The 25,853-nt window shown below is 39.3% G+C and overlaps 1 protein-coding gene across 2 annotated transcripts in view; it reads left to right on the plus strand.

Annotated features, from left to right (window-relative positions):
• CPQ (carboxypeptidase Q) overlaps positions 1-25,853 on the plus strand; it is a 159,450-nt gene that overhangs the window by 86,532 nt on the left and 47,065 nt on the right. For both annotated transcript variants that reach the window (XM_042868776.1, XM_042868775.1), the window contains exon 5: positions 15,996-16,107. In XM_042868776.1, the coding sequence (XP_042724710.1) occupies positions 15,996-16,107 (112 nt within the window). The remainder of the gene's footprint in view (positions 1-15,995; positions 16,108-25,853) is intronic.

Raw genomic sequence — 25,853 nt, forward strand, 5'->3', positions numbered from 1 at the left:
TAAGGTTGCTCTGATTCAGACCAAGACTGAATCTTGGTCTGTTGGAGAGGAGAGGAAAGGTGAGGTGAGGAGAGAAATGCTCTCACTTCATGGTTGGTAGCCACAGCAACACTGAAGCTGGCTGACCTCTTACATCTGTAGGAGAAATTCTGTCAGGATGGGGAAGCAAGGAGGGAGCTGTTAGTTGCAATCTGATAATTAAGGTTGTTTTTCTCATGAACATGTGGATGTAATTGCTAATCAGGATAGTCTGGAGAGCGGGTGAACGAAAGACTCCAGCTGCTGTTACATAGTGAAGTGGTGTGGGGGAATGCCAAAACAGCCTTGGGATGGAAAATCATTGGCACAACTTTTGTTATTATCTAAAATGCTTTTCTAACACCCATCCTTTGCCAGTGCCGCTGTTGCTTAATCATAGAATCGTTTGAGTTGGAAGGGACTCTTAAATGTCATCTGGTCCAACTCCCTGCAACGAGCAGAGACACCTACAACGACATCAAGTGCTCAGAGCCTCTTCCAGCCTCACCTTGAATGTCTCCAGGGCCACGGCACCAACCACCTCTCTGGGCAACTTGTACCAGTGCTTCACCACACTTAATGTAAAAAAATACAACCAAAAAAAAACAACCTTCTTCATTATATCTAATCTAAATCTTTTAGTTTGAGACCATTTCCCTTTGTCATATTACAGCAGACCCTACTAAAGAGTCTATCCCCTTCCTTCTACAGCCCCCCTTTAGATACTGAAAGGCTGCTATCAGGTCTTCCAGAGCTTTCTCTTCTCCAGGCTGAACAGCCTCTCTCAGCCTGTCCTCATAGGAGAGGTGGTCCATCCCTTGGATCATTTTTGTGGCCCTTCTCTGGATGCTCTCCAGCAGGTCCACATCTCTCATGTACAGAGGGCTCCACAACTGGATGCCGTGCTCCAAGTGAGGTCTCACCAATGCTGTGTAGAGGGGCAGAATCACCTCCCTCAACCTGCTGGACACGCATTTTGGAGCATTAATGTATCTTGAGCTTTTATTGTACTTTATCCTTATTCCCAGTGGAAATTTAGGTCTCTTACAAGTATTTAGCAGCTTTTCCTGAAATACATTTACAGCTTGGTTTTCAGTCCTGTTCCTGTTTCTTAGGGATAATTTTAGAGATTTCCTGAGTACAAGAGTATTCTATAACTAAATAGACATGGATCACTGTTGAGGCAATCTAGCATGCTTTTCACGTGTGTTTGTTTTCTGAACTTCTGTTATTCAGTTGTGTCTCCACTGGTGACGTTCTCAGAGCAAATGATGTGTTACAACAGAGCCAGCTAAAACATTAGTTGCCAAGATCTGTTCCCAAGCAGCAATTTACGTGAATTTCCCCCCCTCAAGCTTATGTTGATTTGATGATACTGGCACAAGTCATAGGCAATTCTAGTGACATACTCAGATTTGAGTCTATACTTTCAGCAAAATTGCAGAAACATTTTGATTTGTATCTTTCTTGTTTTCTCATTCGACTTTACTGCTTCTTCTAAGTTTTTGCTATTGTCCTTTTAAAGAAAAAAAAAAAAGCTAGCTTTTATTTACTGGAGAATGTAGATTAGCACTGCATCAATTGTGGAATAGAATGTAAGAGTAAAGCTGCCTGTCAGATTGCAAAGCTGATAGGCAAAGCCCTAGAAATATTTCAGTCTCTGACACAATTATAATGGTGTAATTATGGTAGCATTGTTAGTATTAGATATCTTACATCTGGGAAAGAAGGAAAGAAGTTAGATACCAAAGTGAAATATACAGTGGGTTATGCTTATGTAGGTGGTTTCAGAAACTGAGTGTGCAAATCTATGCTTTGGAGATATCTTCATCCAAGTGAGTATCGTTGATACCTGTTGTTCAAGTCAATTATTCTGGTGAGCTTAGGTGTCAGTGTGACAGGAATTGCTGACTTCTAGCAGCGTAGTTTTTGATCTTAGTAATAGAACAAGTTAATTTACTTATTGTTTTGTTTCATTTGTAACATGCAAATTCCAAGTAAACATCTTTTCTTGCTAGAAGGCCAGTCTAATAAACTACTAAGTTTCCTGTTTCTCCTGATTCTATTTTATGGTCAGCATTTGTCAAAGCTGGAACTAAACTGTCTCCACATGTTAACACCTTTGAACCAACCTGTAGCTCACATTCCCTTTTGTCTGTCCCTGCCAGACACATTCCCACAAAAAGGGAACTTCTATGCAAAAAAGGTTTCAGTCTCTTGAGAAAGTGGAGGAGATAAGATAGGCTGCCCAGCCTTTGAGCATCTTTTCTTCTTTCGACAGGAATGAAGCATCCAAGAATGGCTTGGGAAGTCAGTAGTAAATTTTATATCTGTAGGAGGAGAAGAGTTTAAAGAGAACTTAAAGATTTCTATCAGTTGTTCTGAAATTGTTAAGTTCACTAAAGTGGGAATAAAAATTTCTGAATGCAATCTAATGATAAACATATGAACTATATCTTCTAAAGCAGCTACTTTTGATAGTGAAGGCTGGAGTCAGTGCATTAAGAAAATCTTGTTCTTCCTGCCCCTAATCCTTTGTGTGCAAGCTCACCAAAGGTTTATTTAAAGGCTAGCATTAGTTTCTTTGAACATTCAACCATTACAATATTTAAACAGCTACAGTCCTGATAGAATCTTAACTAAACATGCCTTTCAGACCTATTAATCTGGAATATAAAATCAGTTTTGTGTACTACTGTGATAATCATTGTGTTTAATTTTGAAAATTAAAGGTATAAAATCTAATAAAATTAGAATAGGAGCCTCTGAGAACAGGGCCTGAAGGAGCAATTAATTTCCACACAAACAGATATGAAATGAAGTTCAAATAGAACAGCAATAATAATTTTAGTGTGACACAAGATTTCATGAAAAAAAATCATCTTTACTGCACTTCAGTGTGAGGGGAAGGCTGAGTGTATGAGGGGTCTTTTTATCTACATTTTGGAGATGATTGAATTCTGTAACCTAGTAGTACTCAGTAGTGCTTCTCAGCTGGTTTAGCCAGTGCCATAAAGCTGTCAGAATTTCTATGTGTTTACATTCCTCTATCATGTGTGGAACTGGGGGCTGTGGGGACAATTAAGTAAATAAATTCAACTTGCAGCTATAGGTAGAGAAACCAGGGGGAGATGGCACTGGCAATGAGACACAGGACCTTTCAGATGAAGGTCAGGGATTCATGTGTAAGGTGAAGTGACAGGGAGTATTAGTTAGCACTGACAGATTTTGAATGGCCTAGGGACGTGAATGTGGTGTTAAGTCCAAGTAGACAGAAATCCATGTCACACAGACTCATGTCTGCATAACTTGGACATACCTGGTGTTTCTGGTCTTTTTCATTCTAATTTCCTTTTTGCAGCTGGATATGGGGGAAAAAATCATGCTGTGAACACTTTTACAAACTCAAAAACTCTCTCATGCTGTGCTGAACATGCAGAAATTTATGCTTCTGAAAAATATCAACAGTGATACCAACCTGCATCCATTCCTAAATTACTTGACAGGGGGAGGTGAAGGCCCCTATCCAAAGTACAGCTCAGTTTAGTTCCAGTGTGTGACCATGAGGATTCCTCTCCCATCTTTAGGATGAGTCCCTCCCAGTGGATACTCAAATGTTTCTTACAAACTGGACCAGTTCCATACGAGATAACTTCTGTTTTCTGATATTGCAGCCTGTGGTATTTACATCATAGTTTTGGAATGAGGTGGGACAAAAGGCTTGCATACCTCCTCCCTTTCTGATACTGCAGTTGACTTGCTTTTCACCTTTCTCCAGGGTTCATTCAGAACTCAGAGCCAAGAGTTATCTATCTCCTGTGTTTTCTGTGCATGGGAAGCACAGTTCTGTGTCTTCTATGCGCATAAGTTAAAACATGGCAACTGGCAATACCTACACAGTCCCCAGATTACTTGCATTTGAACTATTTTCCAGCCTTGTCCTATTGAAGTGTATGTTATCACTGTTTTCTCCTTTTTTTTTTTTTTTTTTTTTTTTAAATTGCAGCTGTACTTTGCCTGAAGTTTTCCGAAGTCCCCTGCACTCCAGATGAATTCCAGAGCCATTGCATTATTGGTTCTAGTAATAAAGTGAATGTCTTTTGATTTTTCAGTGGAAAATCCACCTTGGAAATCATCCTGACAACTGTTGTCTGATTTGGTCTTTTACAGAAACTGTTTCAGTTTGATAGATTAACAGATTCTCCAACTAGGTGAAAACTTGTGTCAAACATGCTTAAGTTTCATGATAATATATAAACCATGAAACTGGGGACAAATAAACATGAAGGGCAAGCTATCACTTCGTATTAAAACTCAGGGTTTTTGGAATACACTGATAGGAATTGAGCAGGGAGGTGAGTCAGTGCTAGTTGCAAGTACTTGTCTGTGTGTATCTCTGTGAATATGAATTGGTTTTTTTGGAGTTGTAGGTAGGTACTGGAAGATGTGGACTGAATTTTCATTTGTGTAAGTAGACACAGCTCTGTTAATTTCAGTACAACACAGGGATTTTTTAGTACTTTCACACATACACGCAGAATGATTGATGTTGGAAGGTACCTCTGGAGATCATTTAGTCCAACTTGTCCACTTAAGCAGAACTGATCAAAGCATATCGTAGAGGATGGTGTCTGGGTGGTTTCTGAATATCTGCAGAGCAGATTCCACAACCTCTCTGGGCAGCTTATTCCAATGCTCTGTCACCTTCAAAGGAGAAAAGTTTTTCCTCATGTATGTTCCAAGTTTTCCAACTTTGTATGTTCCAATTTGTGCCCATTGCCTTTTGTCCTGGCACTGGGCACTACTGAAAAGAGTCTGGCCTATCCTCTTGTTGCCCTCTAAAAAGTTATCTTAGTTATCTGTTCTCCTAGCTGAAGTCTTCTTTTCTGCAGGTGTCTCAGACTTTTCTCATAACAGAGATGCTGCAGGCCCCTAATCATCTTTGTAGTCCTCTGCTGGGCTCTCCAGTCTCAGTTTTACTTGCCCATGTCTCTCTTGTTCTGAGGATCCCTGAACTAGAAGCAGTACTACAGATGTAGCCTCAGTAGGACTGAATAGAAAGGGATGATAACAAAATCCCTTAACCTGCTGTCAGTATTCTTCTTAATGTACCCCAGGATACTATTGATTTTCTTGCCCACCTGGGCAACTTGCTGTCTCATGGTTAGCTTGTTATCTACCAGGAGTCCCAGAGTTGCTTTCCAGCGATTCAGCTTCCAATACTGGTGCCTGAGATTATTTGTTCCTGCTCTTGCCTTTGTTGAACTTTGTGAGGTCCCTCTCTTCCCCTCTCTCCAGCCTGTCCATATCTCTCAGAATGGCAACATAGCCTTCTGCTGTACCGGCTATAGTATCATCATCAAGTTTGCTGAAGATGCAGTCTGTCCTTTCATCCAGGCATGCTTTGATAAAGAAGCTGAACAAGGCTAACCTCAGTGCTGACCTCTGACACTTATAGCAGGCCTCAAACTAGATTGCATTGCTGGTTACGCCCCTCTGAGCTCCACCATTAAGCCAGCTACCTCTCAATCCACCTCACTGTTCACTTATTTAATGCTTCATGAGCTTATCTATGAGGTTGTCACGGGGCAGCGTCAAAAGCCTTGCCGAAGTCAAGGTAGACAATATCTGCTGCTCTCCCCTTATCTACCCAGCACTGTAGAAGGTTCTCATATTGATTAAGGCGTAATTTCCCATTGGCAAATCCATACTGACTATTCCTCATCACCTTCTTTTCTTGCATGTGCTTAGAGATGACATCCAGGATGAGCTGTTTCCTTCTTTCTAGAGATGATATTGAGGCTGACTGGCTTGTACTTTCCTGAGTCTTCCAATCCTCAGGCAGCTCTCCTGTTCTCCATGATTTTTCAAAGATGACAGAGTGGCCTAGCAGTAGCATCCCTCAGCTCCGTAAGCATTCAAGAGTACATTCCATTGGGGCCCTTGAATTTTGGGTGTCAAATTTGCCTGAATGATCTCTTGCTCAATACTCCATGACCTCCTCTCTCGTAGAAAGAGCAGCTCCACCACCTTGCCATCTTGGCTAGCCTTTCCTAAAAATCAGACAGCTGTCCGTGCTGGTATTGCAGTCATGCAAGCTATCGCAGTACATATCTGTCTCTGCAATGAGACTGTGACCCTGCCATCATACACAAGTCTTGAATTCTTCCTGTTTATTCCCCTTGCATGAGTACTTTCATAAAAATGAGAGTAAATGCTCATCTTCTCCTATATCCCTACATAATAAACAGTTGTTTCATCCCTTTTTTTCTGATAAAAAAAGATCAATACAATATAATTAACTAATTTAAATTTATAAATGAGAAAATAATGATTTTCTAAGTCCGCATTCTACCTCAGAAGAACTGTTTTAATTTTTGGAAAATGAAAGAAACTAAAGGGGCTGTAGATGGTGAAAGAAGCATTGTAATCTGAAAATGTTTTTGAGACTTTGAAGACATGTCTCATTCAATATGTAAAGCAGGTCTTCCAGGGTCAGTGTAAGATAAAGACTTGTTTTGATGTTGCAAACCAAATAATATCCTGTCTGTGGGTTCCTGCATCAGTTAATATTAGGCAAAAATTGCAAATGATTCCCCGAAATTCATTTCATACCAATTTTATTTTTTTTCTGAAATTCTGGTTGCTGTTAGTAGAAGAAAGGTATTTTTTTCTTGTGTCAGTAAAAAACTGTATTGAGGATTGCAGTTGTACTTCATCTGTATGAAGGATGTGCCTGGGTTTGGTAGAACTGATTTCTAAGTTGTGTTCGACTTTTTGGTTTCTTTAATGAAATCTTCAGAGACAAAAGAAATGTAAATTATTTATGGAGCCACAAGAAAATGTGAATTAGTAGTTCTGGAATCAATGTTTAATTACAAAAAAAAAAAAAAAGGGGGGGATCTCTGGAGGTCATTTAGATTTAAATCTTCGGTGAGCTGACCCCATGCTCAAAGCCAAGTCAGTTACAGCAGCTTTCTTAGGGCTTGTGTTTTTCATCTCTCGAAGGGTAGAGATTCCTTCGTGCTCTCAGTAATGGTTCCAGTGTTTAAAACCGTTATAGTAAAAAGATTTTTTCTTATTTTTTGACGGAATTTATTCTATTTCAGTTTGTGCTGTTGCCTCTTGTTCTATCAGTGTGCGTTACGCATGAGTGTATAATCACACCTGCTGAGTGGATGGGAAGAATCACCTCCCTTGACCTGCTGATTGGTACAATTATACACAGCGAGGTCGTGCTGCTGGCTCACGCTCATCTTGGGGTTCTCAAGACTGATTATGCGATCAGCACTTCTTTAAATATGCATATTGGTGAAGGACAATAGTGTGGGCAACGGCAAGATTTTCATTTTAATTGTGTTCAGCTGGTTGTGCCAAATTAAGTAAAAGCTCCCAGAGATGTAAAATTATGAGATGGACTTGTGAGCTGAAACATTCAAATTTCAGTTTGGCTTTTGAATGCCACAGTGAGGGAAGTCATGTTGTAATAGGCTTTAGGAAAAATATTTTACTAACTAACTTTGACAGGACAAGGGGAAACGGCTGGAAACTGCAGCATAGGAAGTTCCGCACAAATGTGCGCAAGAACTTCTTTACAGTGAGGTGACGGAGCACTGGAACAGGCTGCCCAGGGAGGTGGTGGAGTCTCCTTCTCTGGAGATGTTCAAGACCTGCCTGGATGCCTACCTGTGCGACCTGCTGTAGGGAACCTGCTTTGGCAGGGGGGTTGGACTCAATGATCCCTGGAGGTTCCTTCCAACCCCTACAATTCTGTGATTCTGTGAACTAACAGCAAACATTGAAATAGTTTGTGCGGAGTTGTGGAATCTCCATCTTTGGAGGTTTTCACAGTTTGACTGGACAATGTGATTGGGTCTAAGTTGAGCAGGATGTGGTAGTAGAAGAGCACCCAGAGATCCCTTCCAAGTATTCTCTAAGTGTCTGACCCTGGGACGTAAACATTATGTTTTAAAGCTTCCTGTTTTGTGGTCCTTTGACGTTATTACCACCACGTAAGTATTTGTTTGACTTGCTTCCAATGGCACAGAAATTCATAAAATGAAGTGCACTTTCTACAAGGTAATTAAAAGATGGCTGCTTAGGATAGCTTTCAGGACATTTTGTGTCATTATAATGCTCAAAGGCAGTGCTGGTGGGGCATGCAGTTCTCTAATGTTCTGAAAAATGAAAACGAAAAAACTTTGATGTTTTGCAGAAAAGTCTGCAATTTCTACAATTTTGGAAAGTGATGCTTGCCAAAAGTGCATAGCATCACAGTATTCAGATAGAGCATTTTGGGTTCATGCTTCAGTGGGAGTAATAGCATGAGGTTCTTGTGTTTTATTTTAGCTGAAATTAATTGAAATATCTATAAAGGAAATTTGAAAGCTATAACATTTTTGTGTGTTGCTTGACTTTTAGTAACTTGGTGAAATCATATATTACCCTAAAGTGAAAAATATATAAAATTTGTAGAATCACAGAATGGCCCAGATTGAAAAGGACCACAATGATCATGGAGTTTCAACCCCCTGCTATGTGCAGAGTTACCAATCAGCAGACCAGGCTGCCCAGAGCCACATCCAGCCTGGCCTTGAATGCCTCCAGGGATGGGGCATCCACAGCCTCCTTGGGCAACCTGTTCCAGAGCGTCACCACCCTCTGTGTGAAAAACTTCCTCCTAACATCTAACCTAAACCTTCTCGGTCTCAATTTAAAATCATTCCCTCTAGTCGTATCCCTATCAACCCTCGTAAACAGCCGTTCCCCCTCCTGTTCATATGCTCCCTTCAAGTACTGGAAGGCCACAATGAGGTCTCCCTGGAGCCTTCTCTTCCATGAGCTGAACAAGCTCAGTTCTCTCCTTTCTTCATAGGAGAGATCCTCCAGCCCTCTGATTGTCTTAGTGGCAAATTCTTCACTAATTTTTTATCTGTAAACATGACTTCTACATCATCATCTTTATGTAACTTTAAGTGATATTTCAGTGATAACTGTTTTTATTTAGAGGCAGTTCTTGTCATGATTATTTCTCTTAAAACCTCTAGGGGGTCGGCTGAAATGTGTAAATTAAAATCCTTGTTTTTCATACAGTACTTTGAAGAATGATGTTATTTCTGAAGTGTTACAGCTTGGAGAACAGGAAATAAAATATTCTGAGAACTTAAATATGGAAATGCTAAGCCTTAAATTCCAGCATTTAATATGAAAATGGTAATCATTTCAATACTTGGTTATCTTCTAAATACTTACATAGTTTCTGTGTCTCTTTACCTTTACTACAATTCTCTTATCAGTAATAACTTATTTTCAGACTAATTTTCTCTTTCACCATCCTATATTTCATAAATGCCATCAGCCTACGCTATTTAAGTACTTCAAACAGGGAGGCTGATTGGCTTCAAACAGGGAGGTTTTCTTGCAATAATTTCTGAGAACACTTTACTTTGGACCACTTTTGCAAAGTATGGATCTGGCTTTAAAGGGTTTACTGTATATTGTGACATACAGATCCTTTGAAAGTTAATCAGCTTTTTAGCAATAATAGGGTTTGATTCTTGTGTGACTAAGTGAGTCACTTCTGTTTCATGTGCAGATCTATCATTTAATCAGAAGGCTGGAAGTTAAGACTTACTCCATTGCATGTTAAGTAGAAAAGACAGTTTTTGTTTTAATCATTTTTTTTTCTGTCTGAACATCACTGTGTCTTTAGGACTGTAAATTAGTTCAGACAGCAAGACTGATTATTTTAGAACCATTGCTAATGTGCATGAAATCTAGTAAAAGGTGCTGTACAGTGGCATCATATTATTTGGACACAATAGCTAGTAACTAATATGAAGAAACGTTCTTACATACACAAAATAACATCCCCTACATGTGACAATGTTTCTGATTTACATATAGAGCATGATTTAGTCCAACTGCAGTTTAGCTAAAGACAGAGTTTTCTTAAAAGGCAAGTACAGAAACTCAGAAATCTTTGTTTCATATATTTGTAGCCCTAAATAATTATTTAGGAAATGGTTGGGATACACTTTCACAAATAACTTTTGCCAAGTAACTGGATTTTTGCAACTGAATGTCTCTGATACAGCAACATACTTGAATTTAGCTCTCAAATTGATGGAATTGCACATAAAAGTGTAGACTTCTGTTAAACTGAATATTTCTGGTATTAATGATCTACACTTTTTTAAATAAAGAAGTGTTTATATTTGAAAATATTCATATGTTTCTAAATTTAACCTCACATGCATACCTAATTATAATCCCTCAACGTACAGCGCTTTGTTTCTTCTGAGCATTCAGTTTTTGCAATTTTGTTTTCCCTAAAGCTTGATATGCTGAGTTTGAAATAATGGCAGTATTGATACCAAATGCAGTGTAAGAAAATTAAATGTGTAGACTAATTAAATGGTTATTTTTATTATGCAGGGAATAAACATTTTTATTGTGAAGGGAACTTGATGAGTTCCCTTCTAGTTGGCTGTATTATCTCTGTTTTGGAAGAGCTGAGTTGGATTCCAGTCTGACAAATTTGCTGCAGTCTTTTAGTCTTAAAAGTGCTGATTTGTTTAGATTTAGGAAGGCCTTTGATGGGATAGACAACAGACTGATTTATGGAATGTTACTGGATGATACAAATAAATATCTATCATAAATATTTTAAAACTTCAGGAATGTTGGCTTGTGTAAAGGAATGTGATTTTGCCTGGTCATGAACTATCAAATAGAAATGGCAGATAACTCTTTAATTTGTCTTTTGTTTTTCTGCGTTTGTTGAAGGGGTGAACTGAGGTTTAGAATGGAGTGGGGAGGAGAATGGGTCAGGCTAAAAGACTTGAGTACCAATATTTTACTCCATGAAGATGACAGAATGTTGGGTTTTTGGTTTTCTTTTTCCCCTAAATATGCAAATGAGAACACAGTTTGCCAACTACGAATTACTTCAAAAGAAGAATGTGCCCTTGGACAGTAGTGCCAGCTTTATTGTGTGGGTAAGCAGTGGAAAAGCATACTGCGAGGTGCTGCCATTTTCTAGAAAGTAGTTGCCAGCACTACTGCAGGTGACGTTAATAAATTTTAGAGAGCCATGCCAGATACAGTATGTTCATTTGCAAATTGTTCTTCGTCAGACTTTGTTTAATCATAGTTTTGAAGATGAGTTAACCATGATGGGCTTACATTTAGTCCAGCCAATTGATTTGTCTGCTAGTTAGTTATGCGAAATGCTGTCTTCCTCTTTTCCCTTGCTTTTACGCTGTTAACACAGTGAAATGAAGAAAATCTTCAGATTCTTATAAACTGAAGCCATCTGGCAGTTCATAGTTGTTATGCTGTCCAATTGGGTAGACTACTCAAAATGTACTCCCTATGCTTATGAGTAAGAGATTGTATTATATAGTGGGTTCCTCTGTTTGAGAAGTTAGGATTAAGAGTTTTTAAGTGGTGATTTACTTAGTGTCTGAAATTTTGTTTTGGTCTGGGGAAAATAAAAAATGATGAAGTGAGAGAGTATGTGTGTATAAAGAGTAATGAATGTCTGGTATAGGAGAGAATTTATAGGCAATTTCTGGATTGGATTGCATTGGATTTGGGACCCTAATTATTATCTAATTTCTGTCTTCTAATTTTGGTCCAAACACAGATCTACTGTGTGTGGTGTTTGTACGTATGAATTGTTATTGTACACATACCTCATGCACTGAAAAGAGAAGATTCTTGAAGACAGCATATCTAGTCAAATACCTATTATGGTACCGTGAGCTAAAGATGGACTTACTTGGAATCAAACTGACGAAGAAAGAACCACAAAAATTTCAATAGAAATACTTTCCACAAATTCCCAGGTAATTCATCAACTGGGCTGGAACACCATAGGTCTGTGTTGCCTGAGCAAATGACTGAATGGTGGCTGTATTTGGTTGAAAATATAGACAAGCAGTTGAAAAGAGTTTGAGTCTGGAGCTCTTCACTGTTTTAGCTTGAAGTTTAGGCATACCTGAAATCTTCTTCACCCACAAATGACAAAGATGAATGATGAGTTTTTTACTCTCCCATTTCCATCTACCACAGTGGCATGAAATAACATTGCACACTAGTTTTCACAGCTTGGTGCAAATATTTTTCTAGATTGGATTCTGGGAATGAAACTGTTTCCTAACATTTATCATTTATCATCTCTAATGTTGCATTGAAAGAAGCCTTTACTTCAAACCTGTAGAGGTACAAGTGACATTACAGAGACTAACTGTAAGCGTAATAGACTTCTTCTAAAGCTCTCTCCAACCAAGCAGAAGGTAGTTCACCTACATTTGATGGAGTTATTATGTGACAGATTGAGTAAGCGTGTGTGAATACAAATGGAATATGTGGTTATTTTTAGTGGCAAAAAAGTCACGCTTAGAAAAAGATAACTCTGTGGCTTATGTAAAAGTATGGGTGGTTCCTCTTCCTGGTCTTGTTTTTAAAAGTGTAAAGTATAAAAATACAGAGTTATGTAAATATTTAAGATATACTATAACATTCAGAATATTTCAGTATGCTTGATTGAAGTGCTGGGTTTGATTTATAAACATCCAATAGTCATAATGTTGTTGCATAAGGAAATAGGATAAGGAAGACTTCTGTTTGAAACGCTACCTGAAGTGTCGTTTCTCTTGTGTTGTATCGGGACTGTGGCTGGGGCAGTATTTTCTTAGCTGTGTCACTGCCAAATCTGAAGTTGTCACGTGACATGCAAGCTATCTTATCCTAAATGGGGATTTAGTTGATTTGGCAAATACATATTGCTGTATTTAGGCTGTCTTATACAAACGCTTGTGGTTTCTCTGTGTATTTAAAGCAAATACTTACATATACTTACATTGTTTTGCAGCAGTTACATTCTTTTGGCATGTGCTTACATTTCTACATGGATGTTTTGTGCAAATGTAAGTCATTAGCCTGTGTGCAATTTTGGAGGAGAGAGCCACATAACATATTTGAAAGCAATGTGAAAAATACAGTAATCATACCTCCTTTTTAGCTTTAAATGTATTTTTAATTAGCCCACTTGTATGTAGAATTAGAATAGAATATAATTATAATATTATTTAAAATAATATAATGGTTTAGAGTGAATTTCAATCATTGCTCCAGACACACGTGTTGAGAGACACAGTGTTGGTGTTTTTGCTGTTTTCTGACTCTGTCTTACTTTGAGACACAGATATCAGTGGGATCACTGAAACTCCTTTGAGCAGATGCTGTAGAAACATAACAGTGTTTAAAAAAACAACAGCTCTGCAAAAACTTTCACATAGAAATACACTGGTTGCATTTATGTAATTGCCTTTGGCATCCACTGAAGTAAGTTTAAGTAAAAGTTCATCCATAAAATTATCTGCGTTTCTCAGTCTTCTTGAACCTTGATCTGTTTTGGTATAATGTTCTGCAGTTGATAAAGATGCTTTGTGATTGGAGTCTAATCCCAAGTGGGATTACACCACCTTCTGATTCAGAATTTCCTGCTGTTGCAATGCATGTTGTTTTACAGAAATGAGAAGCAACTCCCTGTCAGACACTCATATTGAGGTTGTTGCCAAGGAACAGCGTTAGTGCCATCTTCTTTCCCAGCTGAAGTCAAGGCATTGTTTCTTTTGCAAACTTGTTTCTCAATGAGTTTGTGTACTTGATTTAAATAGTTCAGTTTGAAGTTGCATTTCCCAGTAGAGTAAGCAGTTATCTTTCTTAAAACCAATTTTTGCTCAAAATAAATAAACCATATTGCAACGACATTCAAGTTGGGAGTAGACATTTATCCTTTATACGGCAGTTGTTCTCACTCAAAGTCTTTTCCATACCTTCCCCCCCCCACACACCTTTTTTTTTAAATTTATTTATGGTGTTCTTTGAGAGCTGTCCTCCATGCATACATAGCAGAAGGGCTGCCCATGCATAACAAGATCTCAAAGCATGGTTTATCCCAGTGCAAATGCATGCATGTGGGTATATGTGTGCTCAATCCTAACAAGAAAATGAGTGATGCAGTGATCACATCTGTTTTGCTTTCATTTCAGAAAGATTTCTTCCTCATGGCTTTTCTTAGATTATCTGGTTTCTGGCTACATTGCTGTTGTAGCAGAGACCAGCTACAGAGCGAGAACTTCTGTGGAGAAGCGTCCCTGAGAGCAGTGCTGTTTACCAGCTTTCACAAAGAGCCTGGGAGGACCACAATGCTACATTGCAGGAATACATCCTGAGTAAATCTGAGGCTTCTGCAGAGGATCCTGCAGTCAAAATTCATCTTTGAAGGAGAGGAGGTTCTGGAATAAAGGCTGCAGCCTGTCTGTCTACTACCGCTCTGGGTTGCAAAGCAAACACATGTTCAGGCTTTATAAGCATAAAAAAGAGCTGAAACATCTGAGAAGGAAAGAGTAAGCTGCTCTTCAGATTTTGATTGCAAGATTTTCTAGTTTCTAAAACATAACTTTTTTTTTTTAACGTTATATATGTTTATAAACATATGATGCCTTTTCTGAATGCAGTGGATTTTGGTGCACTCTGATTGGACCCATATAAATGCAGTAAATGTGACTAGTAATTTATCACAGCTTTTGCTAAACGCAGAGGGGCTTTTTTAGCTGTGTTATCTGAGTTTCTGTCTGGTTGGATGAAAAAATGCATTGATTTGATGAACGTGTAATGCTTTTGTCTTGTAGTGCAATATTTGCTGTGCATTATTCTTAGTAACCAGTGAATGCTTCTTGAGATTTTCCTCTTGTGAGGAGGAGAGTAGTTAGTTCCTTGCAAGGTTAGCTGCACACCGGCACCATAGGCTGTCACCTTCCAGGAAGGATAATAGCTCATTTTCTGAGCTAAAGTGTTTGTCCTGTGATGAACGAAAGCTGAGGTGAAATACCAGGAGATCCTTACCCCATTACTCTTTAGGAGTAGAAGGTGGCAGGAGGGGTAAGTGTTGTTCACCATCTTCAAGATACCCAAACTCTGAGATCTGATTGACATTAGCAGACCAAGGAGTTGAAAGCATCCCTTCACATGTGGCCAGTTCTGGGTAGGACACAGCTGGCTGCTTCAGGGTCTCCTTCAGTTTTTCCTCTGTGCTCGTTTTTGTCCCACAGCATCATTTTACCTCATTTCATGTGCCGTCTGCTCAGATCAAGCAGGTCTCCCTCCTTGACCTCCCCACTGCAATCACAATCCATCACCCTGGAATTCCAGGCCCCGCTAGGGAGCTGTCTCATTTCCGGTATTGATGCGATGCTGTTTATCAATGTTTCAGAGAGCTCAGGTCTAAAAGGGAGTGTTTCTGGAGAAATGTGTAATGCTATCATCTACTGTAGCCACAAAGCTCTCTTTGCAGAAAAACCATCTGGGACTTGCTGCCATGTAGTTTTTAATTTAAAATAACCTTATGACTAACAGAACTATAAAATACCTTGTCATTGTTGCAGCGCGTAAGGGACTCAGTAATAAATTAGAAGTCCCCTGTGGTAGGAGCCATAGATAATAGCAATAAAACAACAACCTCTGTCTGGAAATACTTCAGTCCAAGTTCATATTTCTTACTTATGCAGCCAAAAATTGGGTTAATCGAATTTCATACCTAAGGGCTTAAGCAGTTCACAACTGGAATATGAAAGAATTTTTCCCCATTCTGGAATGTGGTAGCCTTGTATCTCTGGGAAGCATGCACTTAATGTTCAAGACAAAACCTTTCATTTAAACTTTCCTTCCTGTGTATCTATTTGATTTAGCAGTGGTTTGTGAAGCATGAGATGCATTTGGCCATCCCAGATTTATGCCCAGTGAAAGAGGACAATAGTTTTGTTTTATATGAAATGTTTTTCTCCTCCTGTTTTGAACTAAGAAGTCAACTTTATGACAAAATCATTAAAAAGCTTAAATGCTGAACTGACTTTTCTCATTTGCCATTTTCATATGGATATATCTTTTCATAATTGCTTTTCCAGATTGTGTTGGTCAGTGGACATCTGGACAGCTGGGATGTTGGGCAGGGAGCTATGGATGACGGCGGCGGAGCATTTATATCATGGGAAGCATTATCACTCATTAAGGATCTGGGTAAATATTTAATTTAAAATATTATTAATACATGACATAGCCAGAATGTTTTCTATGTTGTATAAACTGGATTTTCTATTTTATCCATTTCTCTGAGCACAAATTCATACTTAGTCTAAATATTTTGCAAGTTTGTCTGTTAAATCTATTTCATCATAGGGGTCATCAAAAAGCTGCACACAAGTCAGGGATCTAGAAAGTGCTTTAGCCTTCATATCAGAGAGTGAAAGCCCAGTGTAAGATACATTAATCTTCCCTATTAAAGAAGATGAAGCTTCATGAAGTCACATGAAAATCAGCTTTCTGATATTTTTCTTCGCCATCAGCGTTGATGTTGAGCACGTTCTTAAATCTTTCACTGCTTTTCCAGTGTCTCAGTTAATTTAATTTCCACACTCATACCTCTGTCTTCATAGATTCTCAAGACAATATAATCTATGTCTCTCTCAAGAACATGCAACAATGGCTGGATCCAGGCCATGATTCTACTTCTGGTCTTTTTCTTTCCACCTGCATGTAAAGACAGTCATCAAAACTGATCTTGAACTTCACAGAGATTTATATTTCAGGGTTCCTTTTCCTTGATTGTTCTTCCTAAATAAATTTGTATCCTGCTTAGTCTTGTTACACCAAATACCTTTAAATACAAGTGTAATATCAAGATGGTGGGCTCTAAGATTTGCACTTCAGGGCTGCTTTCCTGATCATTTGTGCTGCTTTTATGTTGCCGTGCACTTGGGCTTTGTTTTGGGCTGTGACAACTTTCTTCCTTAGCAGAAAGTGAAACCATATCAGAGGAACATGCACTTGAGTTTCATCAGTGCAAGGATATGGTTCTGTCAAATTGTGCTTCACATAGTGTCCTGTCATATGAGTCCACAGCGGGCTCATATATCTCATCATGTAATGTAACATAGAGATCCTGCACACCATATTCTCGTGCTGCAGTAGGTTTGTGTTATGCAGAGCAATGTTCTCCTTCCAGGGATCAGGGATTCTTTGAACTTGTCTTGATCATGAGCAGGGTGACAAGTTGACCAAGTTGTGGAATTCAGTCTGTAGATGCTGGACACTTCTGAAGCTGAAATTCCAGCACAAATACTGTCAACCAGGGACTTGCTGGTGTCCCTCCTCCAAAATTTCTGTTCAACAGAAATGTGAGGTGAAGTAAATAGCTATGCTGTCAGTCTCTTCCAGTAGTGCTACGGGTAAAATACCAGCATGGAATTGCTCAGCCTACTGTCTCCTGGTTTGCATATCCTCCTTTGTACGATCTGAAGGACTGAGTTCTTTTAGTCATGAGTTTCTTCTGACCTGTGGGTAGAAGCAGGCTGCAGACAGAATGTTGTTGTAGAAGGGCATGACCTATGTGTGCCTGTGTGGGGTGTGTTTTACAGGAGATAGTCTGCAAGGTAAAATGAGTAAGGGTGAGTGTATGAGCAAGAAATAGTTGTGCTGGTTGCACTGAGACAACTATATGTAATTCCTCACAGGCTGGAGGATGAGTGTGGCACAGACACTGTAAAAGAGCTCTGAGGGCAGATCTGGGACTTCAGCTCATGGTTACCATCTCCCAGACTGGGATCTACAGTCAGGTACTGATACCTGAAATGATCTGGACATTAACCTAATTGGCAGGAGTGAAACATCCGGATTCATCTGTCTGTGTTCTCCTTACACATAGCCTCTCAAAGTTTAGTCTGGTATCCTGCTGTTCTTAGTCTGTTGTAGGATTTCTGATCTCCAAAGTACAAATTCCAATCTTTTGCTTGATCTGTAGATTTTTGCTTTTTTTTTAACTTCCATATGGGCTTTTGTCCCTACGCCCTGCTAAACTAGTTCAAAGCAGACTTCTTAGATTGTTGAGTTGATATCCAGGGATGCTTTTCTCCCTTTTCATCAGACAAAATCGCTTTTTCCTCGTAGTTCCTTTTTTTCCAGAACTGTAACCTGTGGTCAGTAGGAATGTTCTAAGTGTTCATTAAAAAACAAAGTCGGCTGCTGTTCCTGCTCTTGGTTCTGGCAAAGTTTACATAAGAACCTAGCCTTTCCTGCTTCTAATCAGAAGAATTCATGCACTTAAACAATCTCAGTGTTTCTTGAAGAGCTCTTTGTAGACAAGCTCTGTTATGTGATTAGCCACTCTCACGCCATAATAATGAACATAAGACATCCCTGGGAATCGCTATTTATTTTGCATTATTTGAACTCCTTATCTCTCCTTTTTCACAGCCTCAGAATGACTGGAACATCAGTCTGTGATTAAAAACAAAATGCATGTGTTTGAATTTTTTTCCTTTTAAAAGTGAACTAAAAGGGATTCTTCTACAGGAAAATCTAGACCTACTCTTTCATTTAGTGTTTTGTAATTTTTTTTTTTAAGCTTCTTGGAAAATTGTCTATGGTTCCTCCCCCTCCAGGGGGAAAATAAATAAATAAATATTGTTCTTGTATTTTCTGATGCTATTCTATTCAGAACAAACTGTTTTGTGTCCCTTAAGGGCAACTTCATGGTGGCGTTGTATAATTCTTATTCTCTGTGCTTCCTCTCAGGCATGAATGAAATGCATCACTCGCTGCTTGTTCAAATATTTGATTTACTCTAGTAGTAGCCTGTGTTTTTGCTGTACAGCTTGTGGGGAAATGCTGTTTTCTCAGCAGAGAAATGTCTGAGCCTGTGCTGATGCCCTCTGTTCTGGTTAGCTGTTGCATTGAGCTCTTCCTGTTAGAGCAGCGTTCTGCAGGAGTATACGAGAAAACATCTGGGTCATCCAATCTAACCTGTAGGCTGTAACGTGGGATAGAACCTTTCATCTTCCATAGGAGATGTTGTTCAGTACAGATTTTACATCTCATAATGCACGTAAAATCTGACCAAGAAAAAGGACAGCGAACTGACAGATATGCAGGCTGTTTGAGAAATGCATTAGTGAGTTTTATCTAAAACCAACTGCGTAAATTGCCTTTTTTGTGTGCATTAGTTTCCAGCATTATACCTTGAACTGTGGAGGTTTGGTTTCATATCCTTTTGGACTCTGATAAATTTCATTTCAGTCATATCAAATACATTTGGCATGGGAATAAACCAACAAAACTGTCTCGTCAGTATGTGCATTGAGGTTTTTTTACTGTTTACTGGAAGTCTTAAAGGCACAGTGCACTGGGTAGCCGTGAAAGCAATGTCTGCATGTTGCATAACAGATCTTACAGGTATGTGATCTGAAAGCTGAAGTGAACTTGTATTATGTGCAGTGGGGATTACTGCTGCTGTGTCTGCTATAGTCCATTTCTTTCCAGAGAAGTGAGATACTGATACACTATTAAAGCAAGTTTTTTAGTGGTGATCTAAAGCATTTCATCATAATATCAAGGTTACCCTTGGAATGGCCAGTAGTTACAAGTGAGGCTTGTTAATTAGGACTTTGTTAATTCTATGCATCACTTGAAGAATGACTGTAATTTAAATGCTATTCTGTACTTTCAAGCTAACCCCTCCCCAGTAGCTTTTGGCGTAGGACCATAAAAATTAGATTAATTGAAAAATCATTAAAACTGCAGTATAAATGGTTACATTTTAAGTAGTGCCATTTTCATGCTCTGGTTAAAAGTATCTAATTCTTTTATTTCTAAATATATCATCTGCTTAACGTGTTAGGCTTTATGTTTTCTGACTCTTCGTTCTTGGCTTTTGTGTTTGTTTTTTTATTTCAGCTGCAGTTTCTCTGCTATATTCATATCTGTTTTTTAGTTCCTGCTGTTTCTGTAGATTCCCAGGCACTGTAACAGTCAGCTCCAAGTTTGCTGTAAGAACATATAACAATAACATAGTCTCAAGCAAATTCACACAGAGACCTCAACACTGACTTTTTTGAGGGGAAAAAATGGAACTTATTCTTTCTGGTAGGATTTTTTTTTTCCATTTCACTTTTTAACTTCATATGGACTCTGTTTCATTTGGGACAAAGGGAGGCAGCCTGGAGGCAGAGGACAAAGCATCTGGAGGTGAATTCTGTGTCTTTCATACCCTGGTGATGAGAATGAGCACCACTGGTAGTTGCTTCTATCTCTTCTCCTTCTCCAGAGAAAAATCATAGACAGCAAATTCATAGTAAATGCCTTCTTTTGGATGGATTACAATTCACTGAGGTGAATCTTTCTCCATGTGGCCATTCCATAATTGCTTGGTACAGAAACTGAACCCCACATTTTCTGTTCTGTGTGTTTACAGCTTTACTCTGGGGGGAGGAAAAAAAAAAAAAAAAAAGCTTTTCACAGTGTATTGATAAATGTCCTCTCTGCTCTGTACATTTGTTGGTATGGCCCTTTCCACTGTCTGCCTGTCTGAACTCACAAACTTCCACCAAAAAGTGGCCATTCTGTCCAATGTTATCTGGTCTTTTCTCTCAGTTAATGCGCAAGTTTAACAAAGCACAAAGGAAAGAAAAATGTTACTTTTTTCATAGAATCATAGCATCACAAGGCTGGAAAGGGCCTAGAAGATCATCTGGTTCAACCATCCTTCCATCACCATTGCTGTACATGCACTAAACCATATCTCACAGCTCCTTATCCAGGCGCCTCTTGAACACTGCCAGGGATGGCGACTCCACCACCTCCCTATGCAGCCATTCCAGTGCCTGACCACTCTTTGAGAAAAGAAGTTTTTCCTTATGCCTAATCTGAATCTCCCCTGGTGCAACTTGTGGCCATTTCCTCGGGTCCTGTTTGTTGCCTGGGAGAAGAGGCCAAACCCCTCCTCATCACAACCTCCCTTCAGGAAGTTGTAGAGTGCAGTGAGGTCTCCCCTGAGCCTCCTCTTCTCCAGACCAGCACATCTGAAGCTTGTATGTGCCACTGATCAGCAAGATCCCTGGCAGGCTACTTTGTGGTTTATTTGTCTGAAAATCCAAGAACTGGAGGCATTTCCACAAAAGTTGTTAATGTGAAGAAGGATGAAAGTATCAGCCAGTTGATACTCTTTTTTTCATAGAAAAGGGAACAAAGAGACCTTTAGAGGCACTGAGGCACCTTTCCTGGTTTGAACTGGTAAAGTCCCGTTATTTCAGTGGGGCTGTGACTGTTGTGATTATCTGAGGACTTCTGAGGACTTAAGAAAATGCTCTTCAGTACGGTAGGCAGGGTTTGTGAGGCAGTAAGCTTCTGCAAATGTGCAGTTTGCCTGCAAACTGTGTCAGCTGCCACCTTCCCCAGCCCTCTTTAGTCTTTAACTTTTTGATCAATTCTAACTAAATTTGATAGAGGCATAGAAATATTTACAATATGGAGTTCTGAAGTGTTCTTTGCAAATGCATGAATGAGGAAAAATGGATGAGTGCCTTTATGTCTCAGCAGAGGGAAAGGCAGGAAGAAGCTCTGCTTTTATCCTTTCTGAGTGATGATAGGTGCATGTTTAATCAGCACACATGTAACTGGGGAGTAAGCGCCAGGGATATTTTCTTTTGGCTGTGTCTACAAGGCTTGTGGAGTAGTGGCAAATACTGCTATGGCAGTAGTGAGAATATTGTTTGGGGTAATTTATAGATAAATTTAGATAAATTTATAGATAAATTTATGGATAAATAAGGCACTGGGGTATTTTTGGGAGGAATGCCTGAAGGATTCCTGTCTTTGAGTAGAGGCAATCCATGGGATATTACACAAGCCGTGATGCAGTGGAGGGTACTTGGAGTTGTAGAGGAGACAGCACACAAGCAAATGTTTTCTAGAAGCCTCAAACTCAACCTGTTTTCAGATTGGACTTATGACTCTCCCATTTGATTTTTTAGTTTATGTTGAAAAGGTGTCTTGGGAGATAATGAGTGCCATTTACCTCAGCACTTTGATGTTACAGCCATTACTGCTCTGGTGTTGTCTAAATCATGTTTTCTTGTTTCTATGTCACATGAGGTTTACAAAAGAATTTGCCTTTCCAGGTGAGATGCAAGACTGAAAACAGCTCTTCATAAAAAGTCTCCATAAAATTGTCCTTAACATTATCTTGTTGCCCTGCTTTACTTTTAGTTAGCCCTGCAGGTTGGACTGGCAGTCTGTAGGACTCAGTGTAGGACTCACTAAATGATGGTTGCCTGTTTCTTTTTTGTGCTCCATTCCCACCTTTTCAAGCCTACTACTGCCATGGTGGTCTTTCTTGGGATTAATACTTGCTGGCAGTGTTTTTGAGCAAGAAACAGGTAGTACGTATCCAGTGATCTTGGAGCTGTAGCACTGCTTTCTCTTTGCTTCTAATCCAGCTGCATTCCTGCATCTCATGGCCTTGGTGGGTTCTTTCAGAGGCCATGGGTGCCCTCCCAGAGGAACACATGGGTGAAGCTCTGGCAAAGCCACCTTCTCCTCCAGCTCTAGAAACACAGGACTTTCATCCTTAAAGGGAGCTTAGGGAACTGAATAATGAGAATAACAGTGAAAAGCCTTTAGGAGGTGATCATATGGCAATGTCAGCTTTCCAAGCATAACATTTTATGCCTTTTAACTGCAGTAGAGAGCAGTAACTGTAGTTAGTGCTACGTTCAGTTTTGATTGATGAATTTCACTGCTTTCTTCTGAAAATATTCAGACATTGTAACTGGTGTCTCTCTCTTTAATTGAAAAAGCTGGAGCCAAATTTCAGAGTTTTTTTTTTTCCACCGAGAAGAGAAGCTGTTGGGGTCTGTTGCTACTTGACATTACAGTCTGGGTTATTTCCAGAGTCTCACCTCCGCTAACATAAGAATGAAATAGTTGACAGTCTTTTGTTCACATCTCAGGTTTCTTTCAGGAACTTTTATGCAGAACCTCTCCTTTCTCAGGGATGTGCTTTCTACCTCTGCATGGCTACCTTTGGGTCTAACTTGTCAATTTATGATATTCTTCCAAGCCCACAGGGGGACATGTCCACCCACTGCTGCCCTGCCTGGGATTTTCATGAGTCAACTTTCCTATGTACAGGGATCTGGTACGACCAGATGTCTGTTTCTTAGCGTAAAAACACATAAAACTAAAGAAGTGACATTAAACTTATGCACATAAGAATTTCAAGGTGCAACCTGTATTACGTTTTATGTAACTCATAAGGAGTTGATTAGGCAATTTTTCCACTTTAAAACTTATTTTAAATTGAATATGTAATTCTCCTCTGAATTATATCCATTACTAATGTGACTCAGAAACCGTAAGACAGATTACTATTCAGTTTGCATGAAGTTACATTTCTCAGTCCCAAATTCACTGGCTAATATATGAGAACTAAAGAAATATTTTATTAAAAAAGTATTTATTGGAGTCATTCTTTTTCTGCTAGTTTAATTGAAGTCATATAACTACAATTTTAACCTACTTTATAAAAATGTTGTTAAATGAGTTTCTGCATTTTCTGTAGCTGCAGAGATGTAGCTGTTACTGTCTCAGATGTGTTGTGGAACATCACTAAATGATTGCTTTTATAGTAGACTTGTTTTTATTAAATATCCCTGATAATAACTCCTTGTTCTTACATTCTTTCCACTTCCCCAAAGCTTCAAATTTTATTCTGACCTTCATATTTTGCAAAGCTGCTACATCTACTTAATATGAAATATATGTGTGTGCTGTTACACCACAACTACATTTAAACCTTCATTTCAACATGCAACTGAATGCGTATTTGGCAAATACTGAAGTTTTCGGCTTCCACACTGAGCTGGCATAGCAGGGAGGTGACTGCAGACCTACGAAGTTGTTAATTGAGCAGTAGATTTAGGCTTACTGCCCTCCTTAGCTGTGCTGCCCTACGTCCTGCTGACTGCTGCTATGCTGCAAGCTTTAACTTAGTGAGGAAATTCAAGTTAAAAAGTGTGTGCTTTATTTATGAAAATATTAAAAACCTGGTGACAGAAGCTATTATGATCTTTTTGGTGTTTTTTTTCCCCCCACCAAATTTACAGCCCAGCCAGCACGGTGAATACTGGAATCCTTCCTGGATGAAGTCAGAGGCATCTTGTCCTCGCTATGAAGATTTTTAGGCTGTATGTTTTCCATATGGCGAAACGAGTTGTGGCTGGTGCATGTTCTGAGCTATCGGCTGTGAGGACAGTGTGGATGTCATAACAGATCTGAGGTGTTGTCAGTGCAAACAGAGGGACAGCAGAAGCAGAAGGTAGAGCCACAGCATGGAAAAGGTCAAACCGCATTTAATGCTTGTAGTGTCAGAGGGAGTGAGGGAAAGGGGCCTGCATTGCCTTTTCTGCTCAGCGAGAATTTTATGAGATCTTTGAGTACCTGAAGGAAAATAAGGTGGACTTTCAGTGTGGACTTTGTGACACCAACATTGCAAAATTGCAAGCACAGAAGAGAGTTTTCCAGGGCTCCTGTTGGCTCTGCCCCTGAGCTGTGTGGGCCAGTGGCTCTGAAGCAGCATCTCAGCAGCACCTGCTGCAGCCCAAAGCTCGGGGCCCTGCGCCCTGCTTCCCTCTTCTCTTCATCTCCCCAGTTAAAAGGCTTAATATGTGTTAGGTTTAGTTCCTACACTTGCAAATCATTCACAGCTTTCCCCTCTAGTCTTGTATGTACAACTGCTTCCTTGACATTTCCTTTTGGATATTCCGTCACTTTCTAAAAATAAATCTACCTCAAACTTCTCATGTTCCTCATTTCCAGTCTTCTGTAAAACTTCCCTCCCTAGTCTGTCATAAGTTCATCAGCCTGCTCTCTTCTAAAAAGAAAAATTCCCTTGGGTTAATCTCAGCTTTAGTCAGTGCTGCACGCCTGCCCCTCCAGCTATCGAACCCCCTTCAGGACAGAACTCAGCCCTTCCTAAATCTCGAGTCTTGCCTTGTACCCCGCTTACCTCAGCCCTTGCTATTTCCATGCCCCTTTTTTTCAGACGCCTGTCCAAAAATGTCCCATTCTATGACTGAGGCTGGTGTGTCCTCTTCCCACCCAAAACACTCCACAGCAGGAAGCCCTTGTCTGGCATCAGCCATGGTGGCAATGCAGACCCTTACCAGCTGGCACTACCCACCACTTGGCTTGGCTCAGTTTTTCTTTCTTACTTTCCAGCATCTGTCCTGCCCTTTTTCTGTCTTTTTCTTCTTGCAGTTCCATGTCTTTTCTCCACTTTACTTTGTTAGACAGCCTGGCTTTCTCTGAGGCCAGGAGAGGGTTTTTTTTTTTTTTTTTTTTTTATTATAAACAATTATAACTGCCTGATTTCTTCACTTCCAAGCATCCTATACAACCAACCCTTTGTCTTCAGTACTACAAGCAAAACCTATATAATGGAACAAAGACAAATCAAATGGATTACATTATATAAGAAAACAAAGGCAGTTTCTCAGTCAAAAACCTGCTACTCTACTTTTCTTTTAGGTTCTCCAGAGAATTACAACTATATCATAGTCATGGTTTAAGTAATACTGACATTTTTTGAGGTGTGCTTTGTCTTCTCAAAGCTTTTAACTTTGCTAGATCATTGTTCTTCACTCAATGTTGAAGCAATAAACATTTCTTAACGCAAGGTCTTAGGAGATAGGCTTTTCAGCACAAATAGTAAGATTAGGTTTGTCTGAATCATAGGGGATTTTCTTTCCACTAGCAGAACAAAAGCACAAATCCTGCAGTTTTACAGTGAAGAAAATTTAGAATTTACATTGCTGACTCTCATTTTGATTAAAAAAAAAAAAAAAAAAAAAAAAAAAAAGTAAATTCAATTTCTCCCTCCTGGCTTATGTTTTATTATGAGAGTAGGGCACTTTTTTTTTTTTTTTTTTTTT

The sequence above is a fragment of the Lagopus leucura genome, unplaced genomic scaffold (assembly GCF_019238085.1).
Source record: "Lagopus leucura isolate 7727_CA_CO unplaced genomic scaffold, USGS_WTPT01 Super-Scaffold_100002, whole genome shotgun sequence".
NCBI classification, from domain to species: domain Eukaryota; kingdom Metazoa; phylum Chordata; class Aves; order Galliformes; family Phasianidae; genus Lagopus; species Lagopus leucura.